Source organism: Zootoca vivipara, chromosome 2 (genome assembly GCF_963506605.1).
Source record: "Zootoca vivipara chromosome 2, rZooViv1.1, whole genome shotgun sequence".
In the NCBI taxonomy this organism is placed as follows: domain Eukaryota; kingdom Metazoa; phylum Chordata; class Lepidosauria; order Squamata; family Lacertidae; genus Zootoca; species Zootoca vivipara.
Window position 1 is genome coordinate 46,621,770 of NC_083277.1, and position 27,016 is coordinate 46,648,785.

The window sequence follows — 27,016 nt, forward strand, 5'->3', positions numbered from 1 at the left end:
TACAAGAAAGGAGTTTCTGACTAAACATCAGGAATAACCTTCTGATGGTAAGAGCTGATTGACAGTAGAACAGATTCCCACAAGAGATGATGGACTCTCCTTCCTTGGAGGTTTTTACGCCATTACTTATATTATATCTTTCACCACCACATATCCAATTCAAATCTATTAACTAGTTATCCTTTATATTCTATTTAGGTTATTCTCATTGTGCACTTTTATGTCAGTCCTGCTAATGATTTAAGCTGATAGGAGGAGGAGGAGGAGGAATTTGATATCCCGCTTTTCAGTACCCGAAGGAGTCTCAAAGCGGCTAACATTCTCCTTTCCCTTCCTCCCCCACAACAAACACTCTGCGAGGTGAGTGGGGCTGAGAGACTTCAAAGAAGTGTGACTAGCCCAAGGTCACCAAACAGCTGCATGTGGAGGAGCGGAGACACGAACCTGGTTCACCAGATTACGGGTCTACCGCTCTTAACCACTACACCACACTGGCTCTCTCTCAGAAGAACTGGATTGATGCAATCAGACAGCTTGGTTCCAATGGACTCCATTCATTTGTTATTGGCACACAAAAAGGAATTATATGGTAGGATGTTATAAAAGAATATATTTTAGTAACTTTGACAGTATTTTTTTTCCAGAAAATTAAAAGAAGCAAGTAGCTTGTTTATCTATTTTTATATATGTATACAATATAGCAGAAGACCCAATAATCAATGTCTCAAAAGCTATGTACAACCCTCTAAAATCTGTGTAGAGTATCTGAAGAAGTGTGCATGCACACGAAAGCTCATACCAATGACAAACTTAGTTGGTCTCTAAGGTGCTACTGCAAGGAATTTTTTTTATTATGTTTCGACTACGTCAGACCAACACAGCTACCTACCTGCCTCTAAAATCTTGATATACATCACCTTATGGTGAAGCTATAAACCCTCAGTGGTGACCACAGAGGCACAACATCTCACTGAGAGTCAAGCAAAGCAACTGACAAGAAATATTACGGAAATATTCCTTCCACCCTCTAAAAGGTCCTATGAAAAGCTTCACAGTTAAATGCAAATCAGATGCTTTTACTCCTGGCCAGTTAACTTAATCTCCATGGCCACTGAGATGAGGAATTGAGATTGATTGACTGGCGGTTAAAGGGCAAAAAGTCATTAGTTGCGGAAAATAATCAAGTATCCTGTTGCCCAACTCAGACCAATATAACAGCTGTGCACATTCCTGGTTTAGTCAGTCCTGGCCATGATCTGACATGCATTATTTACATCTCATAGAATCATAGAATTGTAGAGTTGGAAGGGACCCTGAGGGTAGTCCAACCCCCTGCAATGCAGGAATCTCAGCTAAAGCATCCATGGCAGATGGCCATCCAACCTCTGCTTAAAAACCCCCAAAGAAGGAGAGTCCACAACCTCCCGAGGGGGTCCATTCCACTCTTGAACAGCTGGACTATTATCTCCACTAGACTATTATCCTATGCTCTATAAGGGGTTGCTCTTGAAAACTTCAATCAGTGGAGATTACTGCTGCTAGACTCTTGATTGGGACCTTGGGATCATGTGACCCCTTTATTTTATCAGCTGACTGGCTGCTGGTTCATTTCTATGTGCAATTCAAGGTGCTGGCTGTATTCTTTGAAGCCCCAAATAGCTTAGGACCAAGCTTCCCAAAGAACGGCCTCTTTCCATGTGAATCTGCTGGTCCTTTAAGATCAGTTGATGTGGCCCTCTTAAGCATGCCATTGGCTTCTGTTGGCAATTTGTGAGAGGGTTTTCTATGAAGCACCACCCCACATGTGGAACTCCCTGCACCAGGAAGTCAGGCCAACCTTCATCTTTACCTGTGTCCTGCTAGCAGCTGGAGACTCCCATCATCCTCAGCCAACATGGGCAATGGAAAGGGATCGTGAGAGTTGTAGTTCTCCAGCATATGTAGGGCTACAGGTTCCCCACACCCATTCTGTAAACCCGTGTTTCCAAAATTGGGTCTCCAGCTGTATTGGACTACAATTCCCATCATCTATGACCACTGGTCCTGCAACTAGGGATGGTGGGAGTTGTAGTCGAAAAACAGCTGGCGACCCAAATTTGGGAAACACTGTGTAGACTAATCTGTGCTTTTATTAAATACTTATTTTCCCTAATAGGTGTGACTGCAATAAAACTGCATCACACACTTAAGAGAGGCTTTGTTTTGAATCTATGTGAGTTTCAATCTGCTAACCTCCTTCTCTTAAAAAAAGGGGGGGAGGATTCATTGAATATTATTCTCTCTTTACTGCATTACTCCCTGACATGGATTTTGCTGTAATATATTACCGTGCTCTGTTTTATGTAAAACCTAATTAAACATCAAAAATAATAGTGTAATGCATTAATTACTTTACGATTTCCAAAAGCATAATTTATGGAACATTAAACCAAAATAATTCAGTTACACCCATAAAGTAAGTGAATTTACACCCTGAAGGTAAAAAGAACAGGAAAGGGAAAAGGTGCAGAATCTCCATAGCGACAGCTGGAAAAATGGCACCTGCAAACGACTGGAGTAGACATAATTTCACCTGGAATGTTGAAACCTTTCAGCTCATCAACCCCATGTTTTAACAAGGCCCAACCTACTCATAAGGCAAATCTCCTCTTACCCTCCCTCCCCCCCAGGCACTGGGCATTTGGAAGGTCCCATGCCACCAGCTGCCCTGTGCAAATGCTTTTGTTTTCTCAGCTAGCTCTCTTGCTACTTCCAGCCAAGAATGAAATTGCTTACAATTACTAGCAATTACAGGGAGCACTCTCAACAGAAGTCGGAGAAGAAGAAAGGGGGTGCGTGCACACAGTCCAGGAGGATCTGCTCGAAATGATTGTTTGGGCAGATCAATGGACTAATTTCTTTTATAATAGCTTTTATGCTGTAACCAAGTAGCAAATGTTATTGATTTTGTGGAGTGCCTGTCATTTAGGCAGGCAGAGGATGGGAGCAAAGAGGGATTGTGGATCACAGAGTCCCTAAAAAAGGGCAGAAAGGAATAATGCAATTCTATGTGGGTGGCACACAGAGATGCAAATCCCCCGCTCCCTGCGTCCACACAATAGGATCATTGTCCACAGAGGATGGGCTGTGTCCCAGAAACATCCATCCTTCCCCTTTATCTGTGTCAAGGAGAGAATTGGGGGGGGGGGCAAAGAAAACTAGTGTTTATGTGAATTCCTACATCTTACCAAGCCTTTTTTTTAGCTGTGAGATTATTTGGATTCAGGGTATTCTCCAGATACCTCTGAATTCCCTGGGCACCCTCTTCCCTGACATCAGCTTCTTAGATGGAGCTCTGCCACTCACTTCACTAGTTCATGAAGCTCCATTTCTCTCCACTCTTGATTCTTGTTTTCTGGAATGAACAAAGCAGGAGTTCCAGATCCAACAGCTGCAGTTCAGGTTCCCTCCCCACAATAATTCTGTTTGTGTTCTGAATGAAGTTGCCTTCTACCCGGTCATGTGAAAAATTAATAAACATATCAGTTGAAGGACTGGAACTGCTGGACGTATGAGAAGTAACTGGAGATGAATGAATCACACCCAAGAAGTTGATTAAATGAGTTGTGCAAAATTACAATGAGAAAACAGGAGGGATGTGAATGCAGCTGATTTTAAAGCTTGATTTATATCTAATTATTATTATTTTCTTATTAAGTTTTATTGCTTATGATCTCCCCTTGCTCATACAGAGCCCAAGGTGGCTTACATCATCTAAAACCACAGGCTTAAACAATATAATTAAAACCACAACCTAAAAAAAAAAGTAATCAAAGTGTAGAACAACCAGTGATACAGTTATAGCAAACGGGTCTCTCTTACTATGTCACAAAGGCCTGCAAAAACAAATAGATTTGGAGGTGATTCCTGAATGAAAATAGCAGGGAGACAACAGAAGTTCCACAGAGAGGATGCCACCACTGAGAAGGCCTTGCTGTGTGTAGGGCAACCCAGCGTTACATTCACCAAGGGATCCACAACCAGCACCAGCACCCCGACTACAGAACTCAAAACTTTGTTTGGCTGGTACTAGGGCAAGCTTGTTCAGGACTGTGCATGCTAGTATTGGCAACCTGAAATGATCTAATAAAATGGTATTATCGTGAACCGTATTTTAGTTTATGCATGTAGCCTGAATCCACATTTGCCAAGGGCAAAGCATATTACCCCTCAGTCCTCACCTCCCAGGAAATTCGAATAAAACCCCAATTTGAGTTCATTGCTAAGATTTTTGTCCAAGTGGTTGTGCTGCAAGTGGTCCAAGTGCTGCAGGAAGTAAGATTCCTTGGATGTGAATTTCGTTTTTTGGCTACAGGTTCCCTTGGCAACTCTTGCAACAATTTATTTTATCTTATTTCAACATTCATAGACCACTGATTATCCACTTCTTCTGGGCATTTATCAAGCAACAGGGTTATCACTTGGTAACATTATTTCTCATGTATATGTGTAGTAATTGCATTGTAAGAAACGTCTGTTGATATTAGCTAATCTTTGATAGCCATTTCCCATTCAAACAATGTAGTTTGATAACTGAAATTTCCATATCATAAATATGGTTGTATGATTGGTGCAGATTCTCTTACAACCGAGTATGTTGGGGATAAATTTTATGGTGTCTTGTTTTATAATGGTAACTAAATGTATCTTGTTCCAATATGTGTTTATTTTGTTGATGGTGTTTGTTTAATATTAAAGGCTGCCGATCAAGAAAGCAGGGGGAGACAGACAACAGACAGATCCTCAGTTAAGCTTTTGATGAACATAGACTCAAGGGATTGGGGGGGGGCAGGAAATACAAAGTATAATGTTATTGTTCTGTAATGGTAAAGGTAAAGGGACCCCTGACCATTAGGTCCAGTCGCAGACGACTCTGGGGTTGCGGCGCTCATCTCGCTTTATTGGCCAAGGGAGCCGGAGTACAGCTCCCAGGTCATGTGGCCAGCATGACTAAGCTGCTTATGACAAACCAGAGGAGCACACGGAAACGCCGTTTACCTTCCCACTGGAGCGGTACCTATTTATCTACTTGCACTTTGTGCTTTCGAACTGCTAGGTTGGCAGGAGCTGGGACCGAGCAACAGGAGCTCACCCCGTCACAGGGATTGGCAAGCCCTAGGCTCTGTGGTTTAACCCGCAGTGCCACCCACATCCCGCATAATGATATTGAAGCACACATTCCAAATACTTCTGTAGTAGATGTAAAATTATGTCCCACAGTACCTATATATTGATATGGTTTATGAAAACTTTGATTCCAGAAATGTACTACTGCAGTAAGGAGATTTCATGCCCCTCAATATGTGTGGATAGCATAAACTCTATGCTAAAAACCTCCATCTCTGTAAGTTGGAAAAACAGGTATATATACATTGTCCTTAACAACCCCTTATAAAACCTGCTTGGCCTTGTGGTAAAATGTGGCACTTCTCACAAATACTGCAACAAACAATAAACAGAAGAGACAGGAGCAGAATCGAGCATTGTGCAGAGGCAAATAATTGCTCTTGCAGTTGAGAGTCACCTAAATTTCTTGGAAATGGTTAGCCTAGAGAACGCAAGTTACCTCCAGGTTGATGGTTTTTACGGAGTGTGAAGAAGATGCCTCACATCTCTGCTTCCTGTAGTTAACAATGCAACACTTACGTTTCTCTGGTGTCGCTGTTGGCAGCGGTTCAGGGTGCCTCTTTAGCTCTGGAGGGATGAGGTGGTCTTCTCCTTCACAGCAGGAAAGCATTACATGGCTGCAAGGGTAGCCAAGATTGGGGTTGGGCTCGCAGCTTTGACCTTCACTTTTCACTCGTAGGCCCAACGCACAGCAATCACAGCATTGCTGCAAGAGAAGGGGACCGTTAGCATGGCAACTGTGGCAGTGTCACCAAATAACTACTATATATTATTCTTATTTACTAATCTATATACCACTTGTATGCCAAAATGGCTTCGAGCATGTTGATAGTCACTGGTGGGCAGGGACGTGAGAGGAATTCAGTTCAATTCATATTGAAAGTGAACCTACTAACTTCACACTTCCTCCAATAATACATGAACTGAAGCATGGCCATCCTAAGAAATGTGCACTTCCTTGTGCTTTTTTTCAGTTGGAGTGTGCCAGAGTGTCTCGGCACCTCTCAGGTGGGAACCATTGCTGGCTGGCACTCTCTCCCCCCCCCCACCTCGCTTCTTGCCTTTACGTACTTCTCAGAAGCCCAAAACAAACAATGCATGTCAAAATGGAAGCTGGTCAGCGTGTGCAAGTCTCCACTTTTTTAAAGATCTATGACACCACCTAGCTTTAAGCTGCAATTGGTCTAGCTACGGGGTGGGGCAAGTTCACAGTTTCTTCAATCTGTCTCCCTTGTAGTGGCAGCAGGCTTTAAGCTGTTTAGGAAAGCTTTTAATGTTTGATGGATTACTGCATTTTAATATTTTGTTGGAAGCTGCCCAGAGTGGCTGGGGAAGCCCAGCCAAATGGGTGGGGGTATAAATAATATAAATAATAATAATAATAATAATAATAATAATAATAATAATAATAATTTCCAGCTAGGCCTCTACCATTGCACACACACATTTGCACAAGGGCCCTTCCGAGCTGCCCTAGCCATCAGCCCGAATCTAAGAAAATGAGGGAGGCAGGCAGGGGTGCATTTATTTCACCTGCACCAGAATCAGGGGCACTGGAATCTGTTCAGGGCTGCCCTGTGTCACTCAGTGACTAACTGTAACAAATTCATGTGATATTTAATATATCAGGCTCATCTATGAACCAGCTTTTCAGTACAGCTGCACAAGACCTATTGTGCTTGGGCTTCAGCAGCTAAAATGGCATCTTTATGGTGGATGTCATCATTCTGCAAATCGGGTCCTCCTTTACAAGAGGGTACGTGTTGCAGTGGGACCTGGCAATCAGGCCTTCTGTTGTGGGTGGGAACATTGGAGCGGCCACAACACCCTATTGGTGGTCCCTCGATCTTGGGAGCAATTGGGTTAGCGGGACGCCAGTCAAAGCGATCGAGGGACCACTACTTAAGCCCATGCACGTGTCCCTGGGCTTCCTCTTTGGGGCTCAGTGCATCGGAACACCCGCCCACCTCTCCCTATATTTAGGGCTTGTGCTTGACCTTGCTATGCCGTCGTCTGTTGCCTGTCATTGAGACAGGGGCACGGCAGGAATTTTCCCCACTTGGCTGATTGGCTGGTGCCATTTGGGTTTCGCCTGCCACGTAGCAAATCGTCACAACTTGTAAGGTTGTGGATAGGCTCTGGTTCAGGTGATAGGGATGGGAGAACAGTCTCGCAATCCCTATGCATTGGGTATTCCGCTAAAGGAATCCATGGACTCATGGTTGGTCTTCCCTGAGAGGGGTTGTGCCCGGAGCCTGAGTCCAGGGGCCATCTGGGTGGAGGCCTAGCAGGGCTCCTGCTTGCCACTGTCCCAGGTGTTCACCCGAGGCCGACTTATGGTTGGTGCCCAGGGTCAGTGCTATCTGCAAGGGTGCAGGGAGCTAGTCAAATCAGAGCCTATGCAACCACTCACTTGATTGTAATCAATAACGTTGTGGCCTAAATTCCGCCAAAAACCAAACCTAAAATTTGAGCCTTGTCTGAATTTATTTTGGGGGTGGTTAAAAGGTCTACACATGCAAATCCCTGTTTTCAACGCAAAGGCTTCAGGATCATATATCAGATCTCTTCCCCCCCCCCAATATGTTTCTTTATGATTTGTGACAAAATTCACATTAACGAACACAACAGTCGATCCATACCTACTAGTAAATGTTGCAATCACCCACAACAAGAAGTTTCAAAGCTGAAAATTCAAGTATAATAGACCTGTTCTTTCTTACTGAGAAACTTAATTTATAGCAGCAGGTAATTATAATTACCCCTACGGCATCCAATTTATGATTCCATTTTCAAACTGTTAAATCAAGCCACCACAAACAATAAAACTGCACATAATTTTCCAACAAACAAAAACAACTTAGAAGAGCTGGATTTTCCACCCAACAGCTCTTTCTTTCCTAGGTGCAATATAGAGAAGACAACTGAATGAGATGTTTTAATGTGTTTTTATATTAATTTAATGCTGCAACAAAGTGCTCATGTGTATTTTGAGGTGATGCCAAAATACCTCCCCCTATTCCTCCATTGGCAGGCAGGCTGATTGACAGTATAAGCAGCCAGTCACAAGAAATGTATTATTTTAATCTCAGGCCCATTTCTCTCTGGGCCTCATAATGTCTGCAGCAAAATTGCCCCCATTGCATATGAAGGAAGTGGTGAAGGGGGTAGTGCTCCTTAACTCAAAGAGGAAATAGCACCAAAGGCTCGGCATCTTCACAACTGCCCTGCAGAGTTCATGCCCATTTTCTGAAAATTACATTGGTTGCTGTTTTGATTACAGGCTGCTTTCAAGGTATTGATTTTTAACTTGAAAGCTGCAACCCTATAAGAATTTGCCTGGGAATAAATAAATCAGGTGCAAACTAAAATCTGGTGCAAACTAAAAATAATTCATTTTCCAGGTAAAGTAACCCCCTCTGATTACAATGAAACTTTTGCTTTGTCTTCTCCCCACTGTGCTATTGCCCAGGGCCGGAGCGTCCATTTAGGTGAACTAGGCAGTTGCCTAGGGTGCCAAAATGGAGGGGGCGCAGGCCAGCCTGCCCAGGGCCGTCCTGTCCTAGCCTAGCTTTGGCTGAGCAGGCGGAGGCGGCACAGCTCGGCGGAGCGCGAGCTAGGCGTTTCACCTGCCACATTTTGCCCTCCCTCCAGCTCCCCGTCACGCCCACCGGCAAGGCCAAGCGCGGCGGGTAGTCAGAGGGCGCGACGGGAAGCTGGAGGGTGCAACGCGGGGGGCAGGAACGCTGAACTCGCCTCCTCAGCCCCGCTGCTTTGGGGCAAACCACAAGGGAGCGCTCCGTTTCCCTCCCTCGCTGCTTCCTTTGAAGCCCTCCTTCAAGGCTTTGAAGCAGTCAGCTTTGAAGTGAGCCAGGGAGAAGGGAGACGCGGCCGTCCCTGCGAGAGGTAGCGACAGGATCAGCGCCCCGAAAGCACTCCTTTCAGGGCACTCATCCCGCCGCCGCCTCTCGCAAGAACAGGCTTCCTTCCCCTCACCTCTCTTTGTTTTTCTCTCTTCCTTCTTTCTCTCTCTCTCTCTCTTACCCACCCCTTCCTTCCTTCCTTCCCTCTCTCTCCCCCCTCCCTTCCCACCCTGCACTATTATTTTGTGGTAGCAGGACTGCCACTGCTTTGGAACATGTAGCAGAGATCATGGTTACAAGGAACAGGTTGGATGTGAAATACATCTGTGTTTGAAATATGGTTGGCGGGGTGGGGTGGGGGGCGCCAGAAGGTGATCTCGCCTAGGGCGCAAAAAACCCTAGCACCTGCCCTGCAGTATTGCCCATCACTCCTCCCTGGAGTTATGGTGTTATGGCAGGCTTAGAGACAGTATTTTTGCTTTTAATAGATACCTGTCTGAAGCAATTTTTTATTTAAAAAAAATCTGGATTGTGTTGGAGCCATGAAGCACTTCAGAGGTGCTTCAACACATACTGCCTTGAAGAGACCTCAGTTCACCTTTGGCAAGCCCTAAACCTTTTCAAAGCCGTCTTCTTCAGCTTGGGATTTGGAATTTATCTGAATCTGATGCACACCTCTAATATATATGTCTCCATGGAGCAAAGGTGATGTTTTATCAAACTTCTGAGATAAAATTAGCCTCCACCTGAAACATAGCAGGACCTGCACTGTGATTTTGCTCCCTAGAGAAACTGACCAGCTCCTTCCCACTGTGGTTTTTGTGAGATCTGTCAGGATGGCTTTATTCCACTGTGGTGTCTAAGAAGTAGGGCTACTTACTTTGACTTCTTAAGAAGACAGGATTGGTTCATTTGTGTTTAAGAAGACGGAATATTCTTAACATCTTGCATTCTTATGAACTGATTTTATAATGTTTTGCATTGTTGATGTTTTATTTTTCTTATAAGCTGCTACTTTGAGGACCCTGGTAGTCAAAATGTAGTAAACAAATTCAAATGTACATAAATACATTTTATATTCCTCCTAGAGTCTTCCGTAGACTCGAGAGTCATTATGAACCAAACTTGGAATCTTTAATGAGCAGAGCGTCCTGCAGCATTTTTTTGTTTTCCACGCCTGCTTTTATTCTTTTCTTCTAACTTCCTTCTCTTACAGATGTCATCTTTATTGTACTTCCCTCCATCTGGGCTTGAGGTTTTATCTTTTCAGTGCGTTGGATGGTTTCATATTCATATCTCTGTAGCCTGCCACAGAATACTAAATGATGTTTACGAGCTTGCATGCTTTTAAACCAACATTAATTGGCTCAATAAAAGGAATCTGTTATTTTATTTCTTTTTTATAGGTACACTACCCTTAATCAAAGCACAAATAATTTCAGTGAACTATAAGGCTGATTGGGCTGTCCCCAAAAAAACAGAATGCCCTCAGGACTAAGTGTTACACCTGTCTTAGTGACATTCACCACAACCTAGTCCAGGAATACAGATATGACAATATGCCTCCCTTTCCTATTCAACTTGTTTGCTCATTCTTGCCAATACCCCCACAGTGCACATTTGTAGTTGGGAAACCTAATCCCATTTTCTCTGTGCCTCAGAAATACTTTGCAGTCTTATTATTAACTGTTCTTTTGAAGGGATCTTCCTTGAACCATCAGCCAGTGAAGGCTGGCCCATTAGGGCAAATCAAGCCTTGGACTGCCAACCTCAGGCTGCCCTCAGCTGACCCCCAGCTGCCTGCCTTCTTAGTGACAACCAGCCCCACTGCAGGCCCTGGCCCTCAACTTCCTCCTTCTCCTTAGTCTGACAGAGTTGTAGAGTTGGAAGGGATCGCAAGGGCCATCTACCTGAAGGAGCATCTCCACCCCCATCGTTCTGCCCGGACACTGAGGTCCACCTCCAAGGGCCTTCTGGCAATTCCCTACCTGTGAGGTTACAGGGAACCAAGCAGAGGGCCTTCTTGGTAGTGGCGCCTGCCCTGTGGAACGCCCTCCCATCAGATGTCAAGGAAATAAACAACTATCTGACTTTCAGAAAACGTCTGAAGGCAGCACTGTTTAGGGAAGTTTTTAATGTTCGATGTTTTGTTGTGTTTTAAATATTCTGTTGGGAGCCACCCAGACTGGCTGAGGAAACCCAGCCAGATAGGCAGGGTATAAATATTAAATTGTTGTTGTTGTTGTTGTTGTTGTTGTTGTTTCCAACCTACTGCAGTACAGGAATCTTTTGCTCAATGTGTGGCTAGAACCCACTACTCTGAGATTAAGAGTCTCATGCTCTACTGACTGAGCTATCATATCAATGCCACACTTGTTGAACAAAGCAAGCAGGAGGATGGGAGCAAGCCATGCCATTGGCTTTACCTGTCATTGGCTCTGGCTCCACCTCCTCCACTCCCAGTCCCAATGGGCACCAGCCACCACTGCCAACAGCAGGAGGCTGAATGCTAGCAAACATGGCGCACATTTCCTATTTCAAACAGCTCACCATTCAACATGTATTTATTATGTGATCAGGTGTAGTTGCACCAGTAATACCACCCTGACTTCAGTGCTGCTTACAATGCAATTAGGTGCATGTCTCCTCATAAGCAAGTCACATCAGACCTTTTTATGGGACTTGCTCCCAGGTAAGCATGCATGAAATCACAGCCTCGTTCTCTGAAATAACGCACATGGAACAAGACTTCACTGCACAAAAAAGTAATTCCCAAAATGTTGAGGCGTCCTTGACAAGCAGTTCTCCCTGTTCACTCACTTGGAATTTTACGGCAAATGGACTGTACAGTTTATATCGTAGCAACATCCATTGCAGAAAAATGATCCATGACACAAATCTCAGCTTAGAGTTTTTACTCATTTTCAGAAATAATCAAATACTGTAATAATGTCCTGAAAATTAGATTATTCAGTAGGAATAATAAGCCGCACCAACCAATTAACCCCTGTGTTGCACCAAGAATGACCTTACATTTTTCATACTAACAGAAGTTATTCGTAAGACACTTTGATATTACAAGACTTGGCAGGATTAATGCATTTCCTGCTGAGGCAATGGAAAATTACACTTGGGAGTATCAAACAACTATGTAAATGGTGATCAATGTTTAATGAATTCTGAAACCTTCAGTTTGGCTACAATCTGGAAGAAAGGACATAATAAATAAGGAGGCAGATCCTAAGCAGGCAGAAACTGGCAAGGCTCCATTGTACGGGAATCAATGAGGTGAATGAAGCTGTGGGATTTTTTTGCCAGGGGAAACACACACACACACCCCAATTTAGCATCTGCATCAATCTTTATTTATGAGCTAAAGTTTCTGGAGTCAAACATTTCTTCTTCTAAGTCAAGTGTTCTGTTCAACTGCTCAGTTCAGCTTCAGTCCAATAAGTGGCTAAGCAAGGAGAGGGAGGGGGCTGATGTAATCTACTTCCCTATCTATAATATGATTTTTAAAAAGCAAGTAACATGCTGTTAAGTATAATACTGGAGATAGACTTCTTAAGCAATTCACTAATGAAATTCTTATCTATTAGATATATGGAAAAGCAAATTAAAATGAAAGCCCTGAAATTCAAGATTGTGCATCTGGTTGAAGCAGAGAAATAAATATGAGCAGTCAAAATGCTTAGCTAAGTGAAATTTTCATTCCTGGTCCATGATGCTTTGCAATTAAGGAGAGAGAGAGAGAGAGAACAAATGCCAAACCCTTAAAAGTGCCAAAGCTTAACCTGATTTGAATTAGTTGTGGTGCCACAAAGGTTTCAGCATTGTGCCTTGCCTTATAAAATGATCCTCCGCAGGTCTCACTTTCATCCGGGCCACACAATTCACCTTCTCTGGCAGCAATCATGCCAGCAATGCAGCTGTTTTCCTTTAAATACGAGACACAACACTGCTTCTGAGCAATTCTACAACAAATAAAACACACGTTGCTCTCAAAAGGCAGGTTTCTACTTGCAAATGCCATTATTCAGTAAGAACTGACACCACTGGACATGCCAAATAGATATTCTGCATGCTTTCTTTGCCTTTCATTGACAGCACTATTTTGCAACTCAAAATGCTGAATCAAGAGGTCAATAGGGGCAAAGGTGTGTGTGTGTGTGTGTGTGTGTGTGTGTGTGTGTGTGTGTGTGTGTGTAGGGGCAGTACTGTGTTTGCCACAACAGGAAGGTTGTGGAATGATGTTAGTGGAGCTCTAGGTTCATGGCACTGTTGCCCTGCAGGGATCAATCCTGCAGACTGCTTTGCCAGCATGTTTCCCACAGGATTTCACTTCTCCACTCAATCCTGCTGGCTGCAAGGGGCTGCTTTGTGCTGGCAAAGCAGCACCCAGCAGGATTAAACCATCTGCTTGCCAGCTGGTTCAGTGCTGACGACTGCAGTGGTTTGCTTCACCACACCCAGCAGGACCAAACCCGGAGATTCCCCCCGCCCCTCCAGCACTTTACATTTGGCTTGGGAATGCATTGGCAACTAGCGCAACTGATGCAATCTTGGTCTTGCATGATCCAACTGTTTAGAGTTGACCGTGATTTTAGCAACCATGATTCAGAAAGATCTAGAGACCAAGTGGTGGATCTCACATCAGTTTTTCCATGTCCTTAAAATGCATCCATAACAACATGACTATTAGTACTGTCCATCTCAAGGGGGGGGGGGTTCTGCAAGATGCCTAGCAATCCACTGGATGCTTACTTGTGAGTAAGTCCCTGTTCTGAAACCCGGGAGAGTTCTGACCTAGATGGACCAACAAGTCTGATTTAATACTGTAAGAGGCACTTTCCTATGGTCTCTGTGCAGAAACATACATTCCAGGTCTTGATCAACATAGAAATATTATATATTGCAGGGTGCCAACTTGAATAAAATATTGGGGGGCAGGTAAGCCCTGTCCCAACGTAATAGAGCACATGACACAGTGCACACACACTATTTGAATGGCAATGCTCATCAACCTTGGGGAGGACCAGCCCCCTCAAATATTTTATTCAGGGGGCCGAAGGGACCTTGGCCCCTAGGAGTTGGATCCTGTGTTATATTATCTTGCCAGAGACAATCATTACCATTCCATCCATGTCAAACATGGATCCAGTCATTCTCATTCTTTATTTATTGGCTCAGTATACATATATGCAGTCCATACCTTCCATTAGTACAATGCTCAGGCCATGATAAGAGGCAGGATTGTGCAATTGCTACACAAGCATAAAATGAGGAGGCTTGACAGGCTACTCTTTGTATAAATACATACCAAATATCATGCTTCCAGGGGCGTAGCAAGTGGGGGGTGATGGGGGCGGGCCGTCCCGAGCTCCACTCGGGGGGGGGGGCAACGCCGCCTCCCCACCTCCACCTCCGACGGCCGGTGCTGCCATGGCGCAACCGCTATCGTGGAGGCCCCAATGTTGCTCAGCATGCACTTTGTTTGTTCCTGGGTGAGGGGCGGGCCAGGGAGGGGCAACAGTGGCCACCCCTCGCCAAGGAACAAGCAAAGGTGAGCTGCAAAGTGCTGAGGATCGCCGAGGATCCCCCCGCCGCCACCAGCAACCCGCTCCACGGCTTGCTTGCAGTTTGCTGGCGGCGGCGCTCAAGCGTCAGGATCGCAGAGGATCATGGCACTCGAGTGCGGAGCTGCAGATGTGCTGCACGGAGAGGGTTGCCGGCACTACGGCGCTGGGGTCCTAGCGCTGGTGGCGGTAACCCACTTCGGAGTGCCCTTTGCAGGAAGAAGCAAAGCAAGCTACGAAGCGGGTTGCCAGTGCTGCGGGGCCGGGATCCTAGCGCCACTGGCGGTAACCTGCTTCAGAGTGCCCTTTGCAGGAAGAAGCAAAGGGTGCTCCGAAGCGGGTTGCGGGGCCGGGATCCTGGCGCCACCGGCAGCACCCCACTCCGGAGCTTGCTTTGCTTCTTCCTGTAAAGCGCGCTCTGAAGTGGGTTGCCGGCGCTGCGGGTTGCCGCCCCTGGTGACTGAGCGGCTCGCTGCGCCGCTGCATGCTTCTATCACCAAGTGCACTGTTTCCTCCTCGCTAAGCTCCTGTACTCCACTAATATCAGATCTTCTTTGGTTATTTGTAAACTTGCTATAGAAAGTTGCAGTGAAATGAATATAATCTTTTGAGCAGGAGTTCAGTCTGATATTTACATATGGAACGAGAATAAAGACCCATTAATTAAATTCTAAATCCCTTTGTAAGGAGCTCATTTACTTAAAATTTGATCTTTATTTATTTAGTTTCCATTTGTGCTAGACATTTCCCCCCACAAATGAGAGAGAAACTGGCTCACATTTTCTTAATTGCAGCATTCCTGCTATTTTAGACCAAGAATCTTGATTCCTTTACGCAGCTATAATAGTGCACTTCTTAGCAAATGGGTCATATCAAATTCTGTGAGATTACACTGGGGAAATAGATTTTGCAAAGGCCAAGATTCAGGTGGCAGTGATGGAAAGTAAGCATCCCATTAACTCAGTTCCATATGCACAGTCCTTTGCACAGTGCATTTTATGTGTGCCGTTTATGAGAAACAGACTTTTGCACTTAGCACAGATTCTCAGGAGGGAGCTTGATTTTTATCAGGCAAAATTAAAGGCCTTATCTCATTCATCTATAGCATTAAAAAAATCAACGTATGATCTGCGATAAGCCAAAATAATTGTTCTCCTGTAATTGGAGGAATGTGCATATTAAAAGGTTCAAGTACATGAAGGCTCTATATTTTGGGAGAGAAATGTTCCTTATATATACGTCAGGCCATCTTGCCACACTTCAGTAAGTTTATGCAGCATGTGCGCAGATGGGCTTATCCATAACTTTCTTCTGCACTTTCCAGACATGGTCTACAATGCATCCCTCCTCCCACCCCTCTGGAGCTTTCCCGGTGAAAACCAGCTCTTTATAGCTCCATCAGAACAAACGTCAATCTGCAGGAAACATGGATTGATGTTTGGTCTGATTTAAGTTTTAAAGAACAGGTTTTCATGAGAAAGGCTTGGGGGCAAAAAAAGGAGAAAAAGCATGCTTGGACACGGAGTGTTAAAACGTGGAACTCTGGGTGGAAAGAGCAGGGCCAATGGTAAGTGTGGATAATCCCTGTATGTGTGTAACAATCATATGTCAGATTATAAAATGCAGACTGTGATTTTTCAGCTTCTTAACTTTAGTTTACATACCTGCAAATGTCGCCATCAGCTCCACTTACAGGGATTTCTCTGCATTCATTGTTGTCAATAGCCCACTGTTGTCCAGCAGCACAGCAAGTTTCAATTAAATCTTTTGTTGAACCTGAAAAATAGCAGATATACAACTATATAAAATACGCCTTGGGAAAACGGATTTTTGTATGCTAGGATGAGTTCTGTGACCTGGTCTCCTGATTTCGTACAAAGGGAGACACCTGGGTATAGGTCTGTGAAAATTCCATTGTGCAGAAGCTTACAATTACAGCACAGTCATACCTTGGAAGTCGAATGGAATCCATTCCGGAAGTCTGTCTGTCTGTCTGACTGTCTGTCAAATGGAAACCAAAGCATGGCTTCTGATTGGCTGCAGGAAGCTCCTGCAGCCGGTAGGAAGCCGCAGAAGCCCCGTCGGATGTTCAGCTTCCAAAAATAGTTCGCAAAACGGGACAGTCACTTCTGGGTTTGCAGCATTCAGGAGCCAAAACGTTTGAGAACTAAGCTGTTTGAAAACCAAGGTACAACTGTACTGCTTCTTACACTTCTGTCTACTTAGAAGTAAGCCCAACTGAGTCCAATGGGAGTTACTGCCAGGTAAATGTATACATGGGATTGCAGCCTTCAAGCTTCTCTTGGACAGCTGCTCCAGCTGAGGGATACAGATCCTGTCCGAATATTTACTATTAACAACATATAACCTATGAATAGCTTCACCCACCTTGTCTTCCATCCTATACAGTGAGCTCATATAATTGATCCTTATATAGCCAAATTATACCTTCCACAGACAAGGTAGATGTATCAGCAAGCTTAGGGGAATACAAAGGTTTGCAGAAGTACCAAAATGTAAGGGGATTTTTTTTAAAAAAAATATGCCCAAAATAGCCCTATGGGGACTGAGCATACTCTGTGGCCACAGAATGCTGGCTGATTATTGGAAAGGAGAGAAATGGAAAGCAACGAAGAGGTGGGGGTGGGAGTGGAATGGAGTATCCTGTAAAAGGGCATGGATGTCTGCCACACCTTACTGCAACATTTTTTTACAGGTACCACTTGCATTTTCAGTTCTGCAATGCATTTTTCTTCAAGGTGGTTTCACAACACATCCTAGCAAGTGTTAGTTAAGATCAGTTAACCAGATTTTACTTCTCGAAAAGGAGCCTGCTTCCCAATAGCCCCTTCCAGCTTTTGAGGGCACAGGAACCTGTGCAACGCCATTGCTTCCAATACTATTCGGTATACAGTGGTGCCTCGCTAGACGAATGCCCTGTAAGATGAATTTTTCGCTTAACGAAGAGATTTTTTGAGCGGAGGTTGCCTCGCAAGACGAATTCGTTTTACGAAAAATTCGTCTAGCGAATTGCGGTTTCCCATAGGAATGCACTGAAATTCAATTAATGTGTTCCTATGGGCAAAAAAAATAATTTAAAAATTCCAATGCATTCCTATGGGATTCGCTAGACGAATTTTTCGTTATACGAATTGACCCGTGGAACGAATTAAAGTTGTCTAGCGAGGCACCACTGTAATTGGAGAGCCAAGGTTGTATAGAAGGAGCTTTCTCTGCGGCTCCTACCACACCAAAGCAGGAGCAACACAATCATGGAAATGAGCTGTGGTGTGACTTCGACTCTCCAAGATGACAGAAAGATGAGGAGCAGCTTCCACACCACTAAAACCAATGGCAGAAGGGACCAAAACTCAAATTCCAGAATTTGGTGTTTTATCTTTCCTAGCAGTCATATGGATTATTTTCTTTTTGTTTTGTCACTCACAAAATACATGTTTGATTGTGGTGTTTCTACGTAAAGCCAATTTTGATTAATCTTCTATATTGCTGATGGCAGAAGCAACAATGTAGCATACAAGAGGAATAACTATCTGGCAAGGATTTAACAAATGTTACTGTTTTGGATCAATATTCATGTGAGTAATATTGCATTAGAAAGCCATGTCTTTTATTGAATTATCATTAGTCAAGTACAGTATTGACCATATTCAGTGAAGAACAGACTCCTCAGGGCCTTAAGGCCCCCAAGAAAAAGAAGCTGAACTTTCCTTGTCGTGTGAGACCCTCAGTGCTCAGATTCAGTACAGAAGGTCAATGGGATGACTCCAAAATGAGTGGTTTGTGGCCAGTAGCTTTAGGCATACTCAATTACCAGCCCAATTTACAAGCCAGATGCAGCTGGCAAACCATTTAAGAATCCAGTGCTGTCAGCAAACAAAGCATATGACAGGCAGGCTGAACACTATCCGCTTTCATTGTTCATGTATTTTTAAACTCTCACAGGTAATAGCTTGTTCTGCAAGCTAAAAGAAAGAAAGAAAATCGGTTTCTTCTGTTGTCCACAGTGCAGCTTCTGGAAACAATTGGGTGTTACCTCAGGGTGGGGGTGGGGGGGCAGAATGATGTTCATAGCCCAGGCAAGCAGAATAAGCATGCTTCCCATACTGTAGGATTTCAGGAATAGGGTTAGTAGATCCAAGGAATGGTGTCTGTCTAAGCATACACATTGGGGTGAGGCCAGGTGTCAGTTCCTCCTCCTCATCATAATTTATTTATACCCTGCCCATCTGGCTGGGTTTCCCCAGCCACTCTGGGCAGCTCCCAACAGAATATTAAAAACACGATAAAGCATCAAACATTAAAAACTTCCCTAAACAGGGCTGCCTTCAGATGTCTTCTAAAAGTCAGATAGTTTTACTTGACATCTGATGGGAGGGTGTTCCACAGGGCGGGCACCACTACTGAGAAGGCCCTCTGCCTGGTTCCCTGTAACCTCACTTCTCGCAGTGAGGGAACTATCAGAAGGCCCTCGGAGCTGAACTTCAGTGTCCGGACTGAACGATGGGGGTGGAGACACTCACTCCTTCAGGTATACTGGGCTTTAAAGGTGAGCACCAACACTTTGAATTGTGCTTGGAAATGTACTGGAAGCCAATGTAGGTCTTTCAGGAGCAGTGTTGTATGGTCTCGGCGGCCACTCCCAGTCACCAGTCTAGCTGCTGCAGTTGTTTAGAACATGGTGCTGATAACACCATATCCACAGGTTTGATCCCCATATGAGCGCATATTCCTATATTGCAGGGGGTTGGACTAGATGGCCCATGGGGTCCCTTCCAACTCTATGATTCTATGTTTCTTTATTTATTTAAAGGTCTAGCCTGTTTCGCATCAATTAAAACTGCAAAACAAAAGCACACATAAACCAGCACCAGGATCCAAGAAGTGTTAATGATTCATTGAAGGTATCATCCACCTTGAAAGTACATCCCAACCATAGTACAAGCTTCCTGGTTCTAGGAGTATTTTAACAACTATTGCTCTTTGGGGGCAATGTGGCATTTTTTCAGCCTCTATCTCAAGTGTAGGTTGCAAGCACAAAGGCAATTATAGAAAATGTTTGGTCCTACATGGCCTTTGAACTTTTTTTCTGCAGGAATATCCACAAGAGACTCACAGATCAGCTATCATAGTTAAAATAATGGAAGGGTAAAAATACTTGCTGATGTTTGAACTATATGGTTCTAACATCTTTGCTTGATTTGGCTGGGCAGTGTTTGCAAATGAAGTGCCCAGATGAATTCTGATTTCACTCAAATTACAGATAATTTGTGGTAATATGAACTTTTTTGCAGGAAGGTTTGAAGTTCAGGAGGAATTTTTTTGTAGGAAACTCAAATCTCAGCATCAGAAACAACATCTAAATTACAGGAAATTTCTCATTTGCTGGTACATACTGTGAAAATATAAAACTGCAGGCCTTCTGCCACCACAGTGTGTATTTGGTATTGGAATTAGAGAAAGACCTGTGCTATGGAACATGTATTCTATAAGGTATAATCTAGCAGACAGTAGATGACTCATTCAAACTTGGATTACTGGGTCCTTGCCTCAAGAATCCTACAACTTCAAGCTGGCCTCAGATGCAGTCTAAGGAACAGCACTACACAGGAGACCTGAGTTAAGAGGATTCATCACTTGGCTGTTCCCCAAAGCCAGGAATCCAGACTTCAATCAAAGAATCACATTCTCCAGTTTCTCATCATCTTCTTGCTCTCCCTCCTTCGTAAGCTCTAACAAGTAGCAGAGAACATGATGATAATGGAAGCTGCCTAGTTACCACGTTAATTGCTCAGTTAGGCTCAGACCCTTACCAAAGCTATTTCCATTGCTCCTGGGAGTTAACACAAGGGGCCAAGTTGCCCCCAAAATTGAGGGGGCCCTGTACGCTGCGCGCATGTGTGACATCACATTTTCTGAAGGCTGAGCACTCTGATGGAGCCGGCCACTGAAACTGTGCTGCGCTCAGTTCCACACTTGGCTCCACTCTTGGCCTCCTCTGCTCCCTCCAGATTGAGGAGGGCCGGCCCACTTCCAACAAATATTAAGGGGGCTGAAGACATCTCCGCCCCCTAGAATTGGCACACCTGCTAGGGGCTATCCCAGATCTTGCCCTGCTTGAAGTGGCCTGCATCCTTTTGGAACAGATTTCTAGATCACATTAGTGTCTAGATCAGTTATGAGTCGCCTCTCCTGAAATATATGGACTACTAATACAGATCTACTTTTCTTTCTAGACGATTAACTCCAAGGACAGTAAGACAGTTGCATTAGTGAACTGAGCTTGTTAGTATCCTTGCCAACTCATAGTTTTTATCTGTATTATGTCTCATACTCTATTGCCATGTCAGCCTCTATGAAATCAAATGGAGGTTCTGAAACAGAATCAGGTAAAGTGGATTTCACCTACATACAGTGCACACACACACACACATTTTCAGGCATTTGAAACTAAATATTTATATGCAGAACCAATAAACTAAAATGATCAGGTTCTGACAATTTATTTGATTATGAACATGTCTTAATCCTGGAATTTTCCTAAATATACTGTACCTATATTTATATATAATATCTGATTTCAGTGCATCTACTTTGTGTATCACTTAGTCAAATAACACCCAGAATAATTGCAATGTTTCTAACATGAATTGGAATGACGGTAACAAAAAATTGTTCCTCAGTACAGTATTGCCTTAGTGCATATATATCCACACACAAACAGACATACATACTGTGGTTGATATGACAAAGATGGTAAAAACACAAGAATAAACAAATATTGAAACACTAATAACAATATCATCATTCCATTGAACCCACTGTGAATACTGAATAATTATTTGAATTCAAATTATAAGAGATTGAATTATGAAGGAAATTATATTGTGTGGAAAGTGTAATAATGGTTGTTAGGTGGCTGTTTCGGGGTGGAATCAAGAGTTTCCCATTACTATCTATTTTTCTTTATTAGTGACAATAAAGTTCTTGTCTAGCTTCTTGCCTTGTGTGTCCTCTAAGGCTTGCATAACAGAGGTATACAAGTTCATTGCCTTCAACCAGGGGTCAGCAAACTTTTTCAAGAGGGGGCCGGTTCAATGTCCCTCAGACCTTGTGGGGGACCCGACTATATTTGGGGGGACGGACAAATTCCTATGCCCCACAAATAATCAAGAGATGCATTTTATATAAAAGCACACATTCTACTCATGTAAAAACATGCTGATTCCTGGACCGCCCGTGGGCCGGATTTAGAAGGCGATTGAGCCTTAGTTTACCTACCCATGCCTTAAACTGTAAGGACAGCATTCTGAACAGTGTCTCATATTTCTGAATCACATAACTTGCATTACTAAGACAGGCAAGTAATTTCTCTGTCCTGAGAGGACCTCTGCTCACGTATACAAAATTATCTATAAGAGATCTTATATAGAGAAATGGTTTGTTTTTAAATTTATTTTTCCCTCTAAAGCTATTGCCATATCTGCTTCCAAAGTCATGCTTTCATAAATTGCTTGTTCATTTTTTTAAAAAAATAAAAATGGGTCTTTGATATGATTCCAATAATCCTCTCTTTGTTCATAGCTTACACTTTGCTGCATAAATGTTCTTTGGCTTGATTTCTCAGGTTAAAAATCCAGTTAGTCTGAAAAAAGACAACTAGAAAAAGCAGATAAATTGAGCTATCTCCTCACCCCATGAGCATATGCACATAACCATAAGCCTGAATGATTTGGTTGACTTTGCTCCTAATGCAAATGAACAGGCAAGTTAATATTCCCTCTGGCCAGAGTGTAGGATAATCCTCCTACTTTGAACTTTGAACCATCTGAGACAGAGGTCAACTAATTTAGCATGCTTAATCTATAATGTTTCCATGAAAGCATAATTTATTATCTCCGGGTTTAAATGGGGAAAAGGTAAAGGCTCTCTGTTGATGCTCAAAGATCCTTCAAACTTGAAAGTTCTATTCAAATAAATTACATCCTGTCTTCAGGATCAGTAGCTTAATGCATCCATTACTACTTCACACAATACCTACAGTGGTGCCAGGAAAATAAGAGGCCCTTCTCTTGGTTCCACCATCTTCAAAGGCATGCTTGATGGGGATGTGGGAGAGGATCTTCTTGGTGTCTGCTCCCAGACTTTGGAACTCCCTCCCTAGAGATGTTAGATTGGCTCACTCCTTGTTCTCCTTCCACTGCAGGTGAATACTTTTTTATTCCAGCAGGCTTTTTGGATCTGACTGTTTTGAATAAGGAGGTTGGCGAAAAAGTGAAATCTGGACACAAAAGTTGAGCTTTCTTTGGCCAAAGGGTGTGTGTGTGTGTGTGTTTTCCAAAATCTCAAACAAACAAAAACCAACTCACAACCAATGAAGTTTTTGAGCTATTTTTAATGATATTCACCAAATTCCACACATCCGACATGAGTTGCCATATGGTTGGATTTTCCCAGACATTAAAGCGTTTTCTGCCCAGGGTGCTGTTTCCAACAGCTGAATCCCAGCTATGTCTGGGAAATTCCAGATGTATGGCTGCCCTAATACAGTTGATCTCTAAGGTGCTACTGGACTTGCGTCAGACCAACACGGCTACCTATCTGAACACAGAGTATATATATGATTGAGCAGTGCTTACTGCACACACTGTAGAGGAAAATGAGGGCAGATGAGGCTCTTCAACCTTGGAGAGGGAAACTCTGATCCTAAACCTACTACCTTGCAGCTATGCTCATTCATGAGAAAGGCTTCAGGATTAAACCCCAAGGAAAAAATCCATACCTGTCCTGCTTTGCGGGACATTTTCTGGAGAAGAAAAGGCTAAGGAGTAAATGGCACACAATTCTGGAGTGGAGTCCCTAAGAAGGTTGGGTGGCTCCTTGTACGCCTCCTTCTGTCACCTCCTTCTGTCAACACCTGCAGCCCAGCTGGTGCCAAATGTATTGCTCTGCTTTCCTTTGGAACACAACAGCGAGATCAAGAGTGGGGTCTTTCGTCTGGGCAGCCCAGGACCTCCATGCACACTACCCAAGCTTGTGTCTCGGAGAGGTCACTTCAGTGCAGTTGATGCAGCAAAAACAACATAGGAGGCAGCAGTTATGAGTTAGCTGTCTCTGCAGCCAACAGATGGCATCCACTGGCTGCAGGCTTCTGTTGTTGGCATCCATCTGTCTCAAGAGATAGTGGAATGTGCCTCAGGGGGTGAAATCAAAATGTTGTGTAATTTAGTAATATTTTGTTTTAAGTTATTTGTTGTTGCTTCTTTTTTGTACGCCACTTAGATTTTTTAAAATATAGTAATATAGAAAATAATAATAATAATAATAATAAATAATAATAATAATAATAATAATAATAATAAAAGGCACCTCAAACTTTTTTCTTGGGCAGTAAAATGTTTGAGGCTAGCCATGCTAGGCAGCACAGTGGAGGAAGTCAGGCAGACCCTTGGCAACGGGACAAGACTCGGTCACCTACTCCCAGAGCAGTCTCGAGCAGGTCGCACGCCCTGGCGCTGAGGGGCGGAGATTGCTCCAGCGCCCCTACCCTCGCAGGGCGCAGCATGGCTGCCACGTGGCGCCCTGGCACCCCGCACCACCGGGACTCTACCTAGAGCCAGCCCTGCCTATTCCAGTAGATTGCAACTTCAGAGGCTGCATTACTTAGGACAGCACCACTACATTGCTTAGATCTGCTCTCCTTCTGCCTCTCAGCATGGTGCTGGAAGCTGCTTTGCATCAAGACAACATGGCTCAGAGCAGGGCCACCACCAGCAGTCATCATGGCTGCCAAATGCTGGGGCACATGAGGCCAGGTAGGCTCACCAAGGCTGACACCAGTTGTCAACATCCATTTTATCCCCTCTCTTCTGCCTCTAACCTGATTTTAGTTGAGGTGCAGGTACACTGCAAATCACCATCCAAGGCTGCCACCTCCTGCCACCTTTATCTCCCCAGAATGCCTTAGGGCATCAATGCAGATGAGCAAGCAGAGCTTGTGAAGGAATACGGCAGAAAGTGTAGCATCTTTTCTTGCTGCCTTGAAAATAGCAAAGGTGTGGGCAGGATCAGTGGGTTGCAATTTGGGCGTCCTATCTCGACTGTCATGAGCTACACTGATGAGAGCCAGAGCCAAAGTCAAGATAATGTGGTGTCATGAGTCGAGCATTTGCTTTCAAATCCCAAACACCTCAAAAGCCCAGTTCCTTCTAGATAAGAGAGGTTTTGACAGGGTGTTTGGCCAGAGGCCACTGGCTATTAATAGGAAGGAAATGCTTCAGATTCTCAATAGACATGAAGATGTCAAAACCTCCTTTTGGGGGGTGGGGGGAGGGACAAAAGCTCAAAGGCTTAGGACAGACATCTACTAGTCCACAGAACCATCTTTACAGATGATGGTGTCTGCTTACTATGTTCTGGGGCAAATAAACATAACATTTACAAAAGGCCAAGCACCGTTGCTCCTTATGGCTTGCTACTTTTGTCGCTTTATTAGCTGTCATAATCAGAGCTTGCAGAAGAATGTCAGCAATTAAGATTGCGGTCCAAGGTATTTCCTGGATTAAGGAAAAAGTTGATAGTCCAAAGCTCTGCCTTGATCCATTAAACTTGGCCAGCTCTGAAGTCCCCAGGAAATGTCTGCACTTGGAGCTATAACTGCTGTTAAAATTCATTGTGAGAGAGGTGGTTGGGAGAGATGGGATTAGTCAACATTCCCCTGCCTCCCAATATTGAAATATTTTTGTATGTGTTTATAGGATGACTGGGAAATATCATCTGAAATGACTGTCTGCTTATGTTATGAGCAAGTCAAGGAAATCACCAGGAACTATCAGAATCATAATCATAAATGTTATCTTTATATTCAGTCATGAACTTTGCATGATTATGCAAGAAAAACGGACTTTTCCAGTTTAAATCACCTAAACATGATAGCTTCTGCACCACTCTTTGACTTGATTTTTGGAAGGTTTCTTATCCAGGAGCACCTCCATCTTGCCCCCAGTCTTCATGTGATTCCCCCATCCCCAAAAACCTAGAGGAGGGAACATTGATTTCTGTTTTCCAACCCCAAAATGGCAAGTCTGTTATAGCAGCAGAACCACTCCACCTATCTTTTGGAATCTGGGCAGCCTGCATCCCCAGAAGAGAGACCATAGGAGCCAACTCCTAGGGGCCATGGGGGCTTCACCCCCCAATAAAATATTTGAGGGGGCTGAGCCCCCCAAATTGATGGGCACTGCCATTTGAATGGTACGTCATGTGATCAATTATGCAGAGTAGGGCATACCTGGGCCCTCACAATAATTTATTCAAGTTGGCACCACAGGAGAGACAACCACACCTGCCATCTGCATCCAATTCTAGCAGTTTTGTTGTTGTTGTTGTTGTTGTTGTTGTTGTTGTTGTTGTTGTTGTTGTTGTTTTAAGAAGAGGAGAGAGAGCTCAGATTGAACAATTTGAATCAGAATGACATAAAGTGGGTTGCAAACAGAAGGGGCTGCGTCCAAATTTTACAAAGGTGAATCTTGTGGTCACTTCCATGCCAGAACTCCTCCCTCCTGATCTCTAGGTTAAAATGCTAGAGCACCCAGGTTGGGGGTTATCTTCAGAGGCCTAACACCACCGCTTCCCTCTTCTCTTGGGCACAGGGGAGCCTGAGCTGCCCCATAAAGTCTGTCTGCATTTATAGGATAGATCATACCCACAAAGTTATTTCACCATTGCACCACAGTTACTTTATTTCATATGCATCAGCCAAGATATTCTTTTAATGCACCAAAACTCTTGTATTATTTTAAAAATTATCTTGAAGTGGAATGCTCACACTTGAGAGGGGTTGCAGGAATTTTTAAGGGGGAAAGTTTGTTTTTGGACATATTTAAAACATGTGGGATACAGCAAAGATGCCTGGCTAAGTCATAAATATGTTTTCTTCCAAAATAATGACTACTTTCCCTACAGTACACTTTGCAAAAATAAATTGGAATCACTCCATATATGTAATTTGCAGTTCAAGAACATATCCCTAAAAATTGTTGGAGATTCATTCCCCGTGTCTGCAGTCATGGGATTGTTGTCTATCACATTACGGTGTATGTTTTCATTCCACGGTGTGGAAAGTGACAGAGAAAAGGAGGCCACTTTTTGTGTTTTCACTGGATATTCACCATCATGTTCTGTGGTGAACTTCTGTTTTTCTCTTACAATGTAGCAGAACAATGCTGGGTTCAGTGCATTGCAAAGATGCAAAATGGCAGGCTGCCAACACAGTTGCCGCTGTAACTGCTTGCAGCAACAGCAGAAAACAAAACAAAATGAACACTTAAAAAGGAGGTGGGGAGAGAATTGTGCTGCTCCCACTCAGGGATGGCACTTCCCATTTCACCTCTT

At 43.7% G+C, this 27,016-nt stretch overlaps 1 protein-coding gene across 1 annotated transcript in view; it reads right to left on the bottom strand.

The window, feature by feature from the left end:
- The window catches only part of FBLN2 (fibulin 2), a 101,906-nt gene that overhangs the window by 41,589 nt on the left and 33,301 nt on the right, over nucleotides 1-27,016 (bottom strand). The window contains 3 exon segments of the mRNA XM_060271030.1: nucleotides 5,686-5,872; nucleotides 12,874-13,003; nucleotides 16,270-16,381. Of these exon segments, the coding sequence (XP_060127013.1) occupies nucleotides 5,686-5,872; nucleotides 12,874-13,003; nucleotides 16,270-16,381 (429 nt within the window).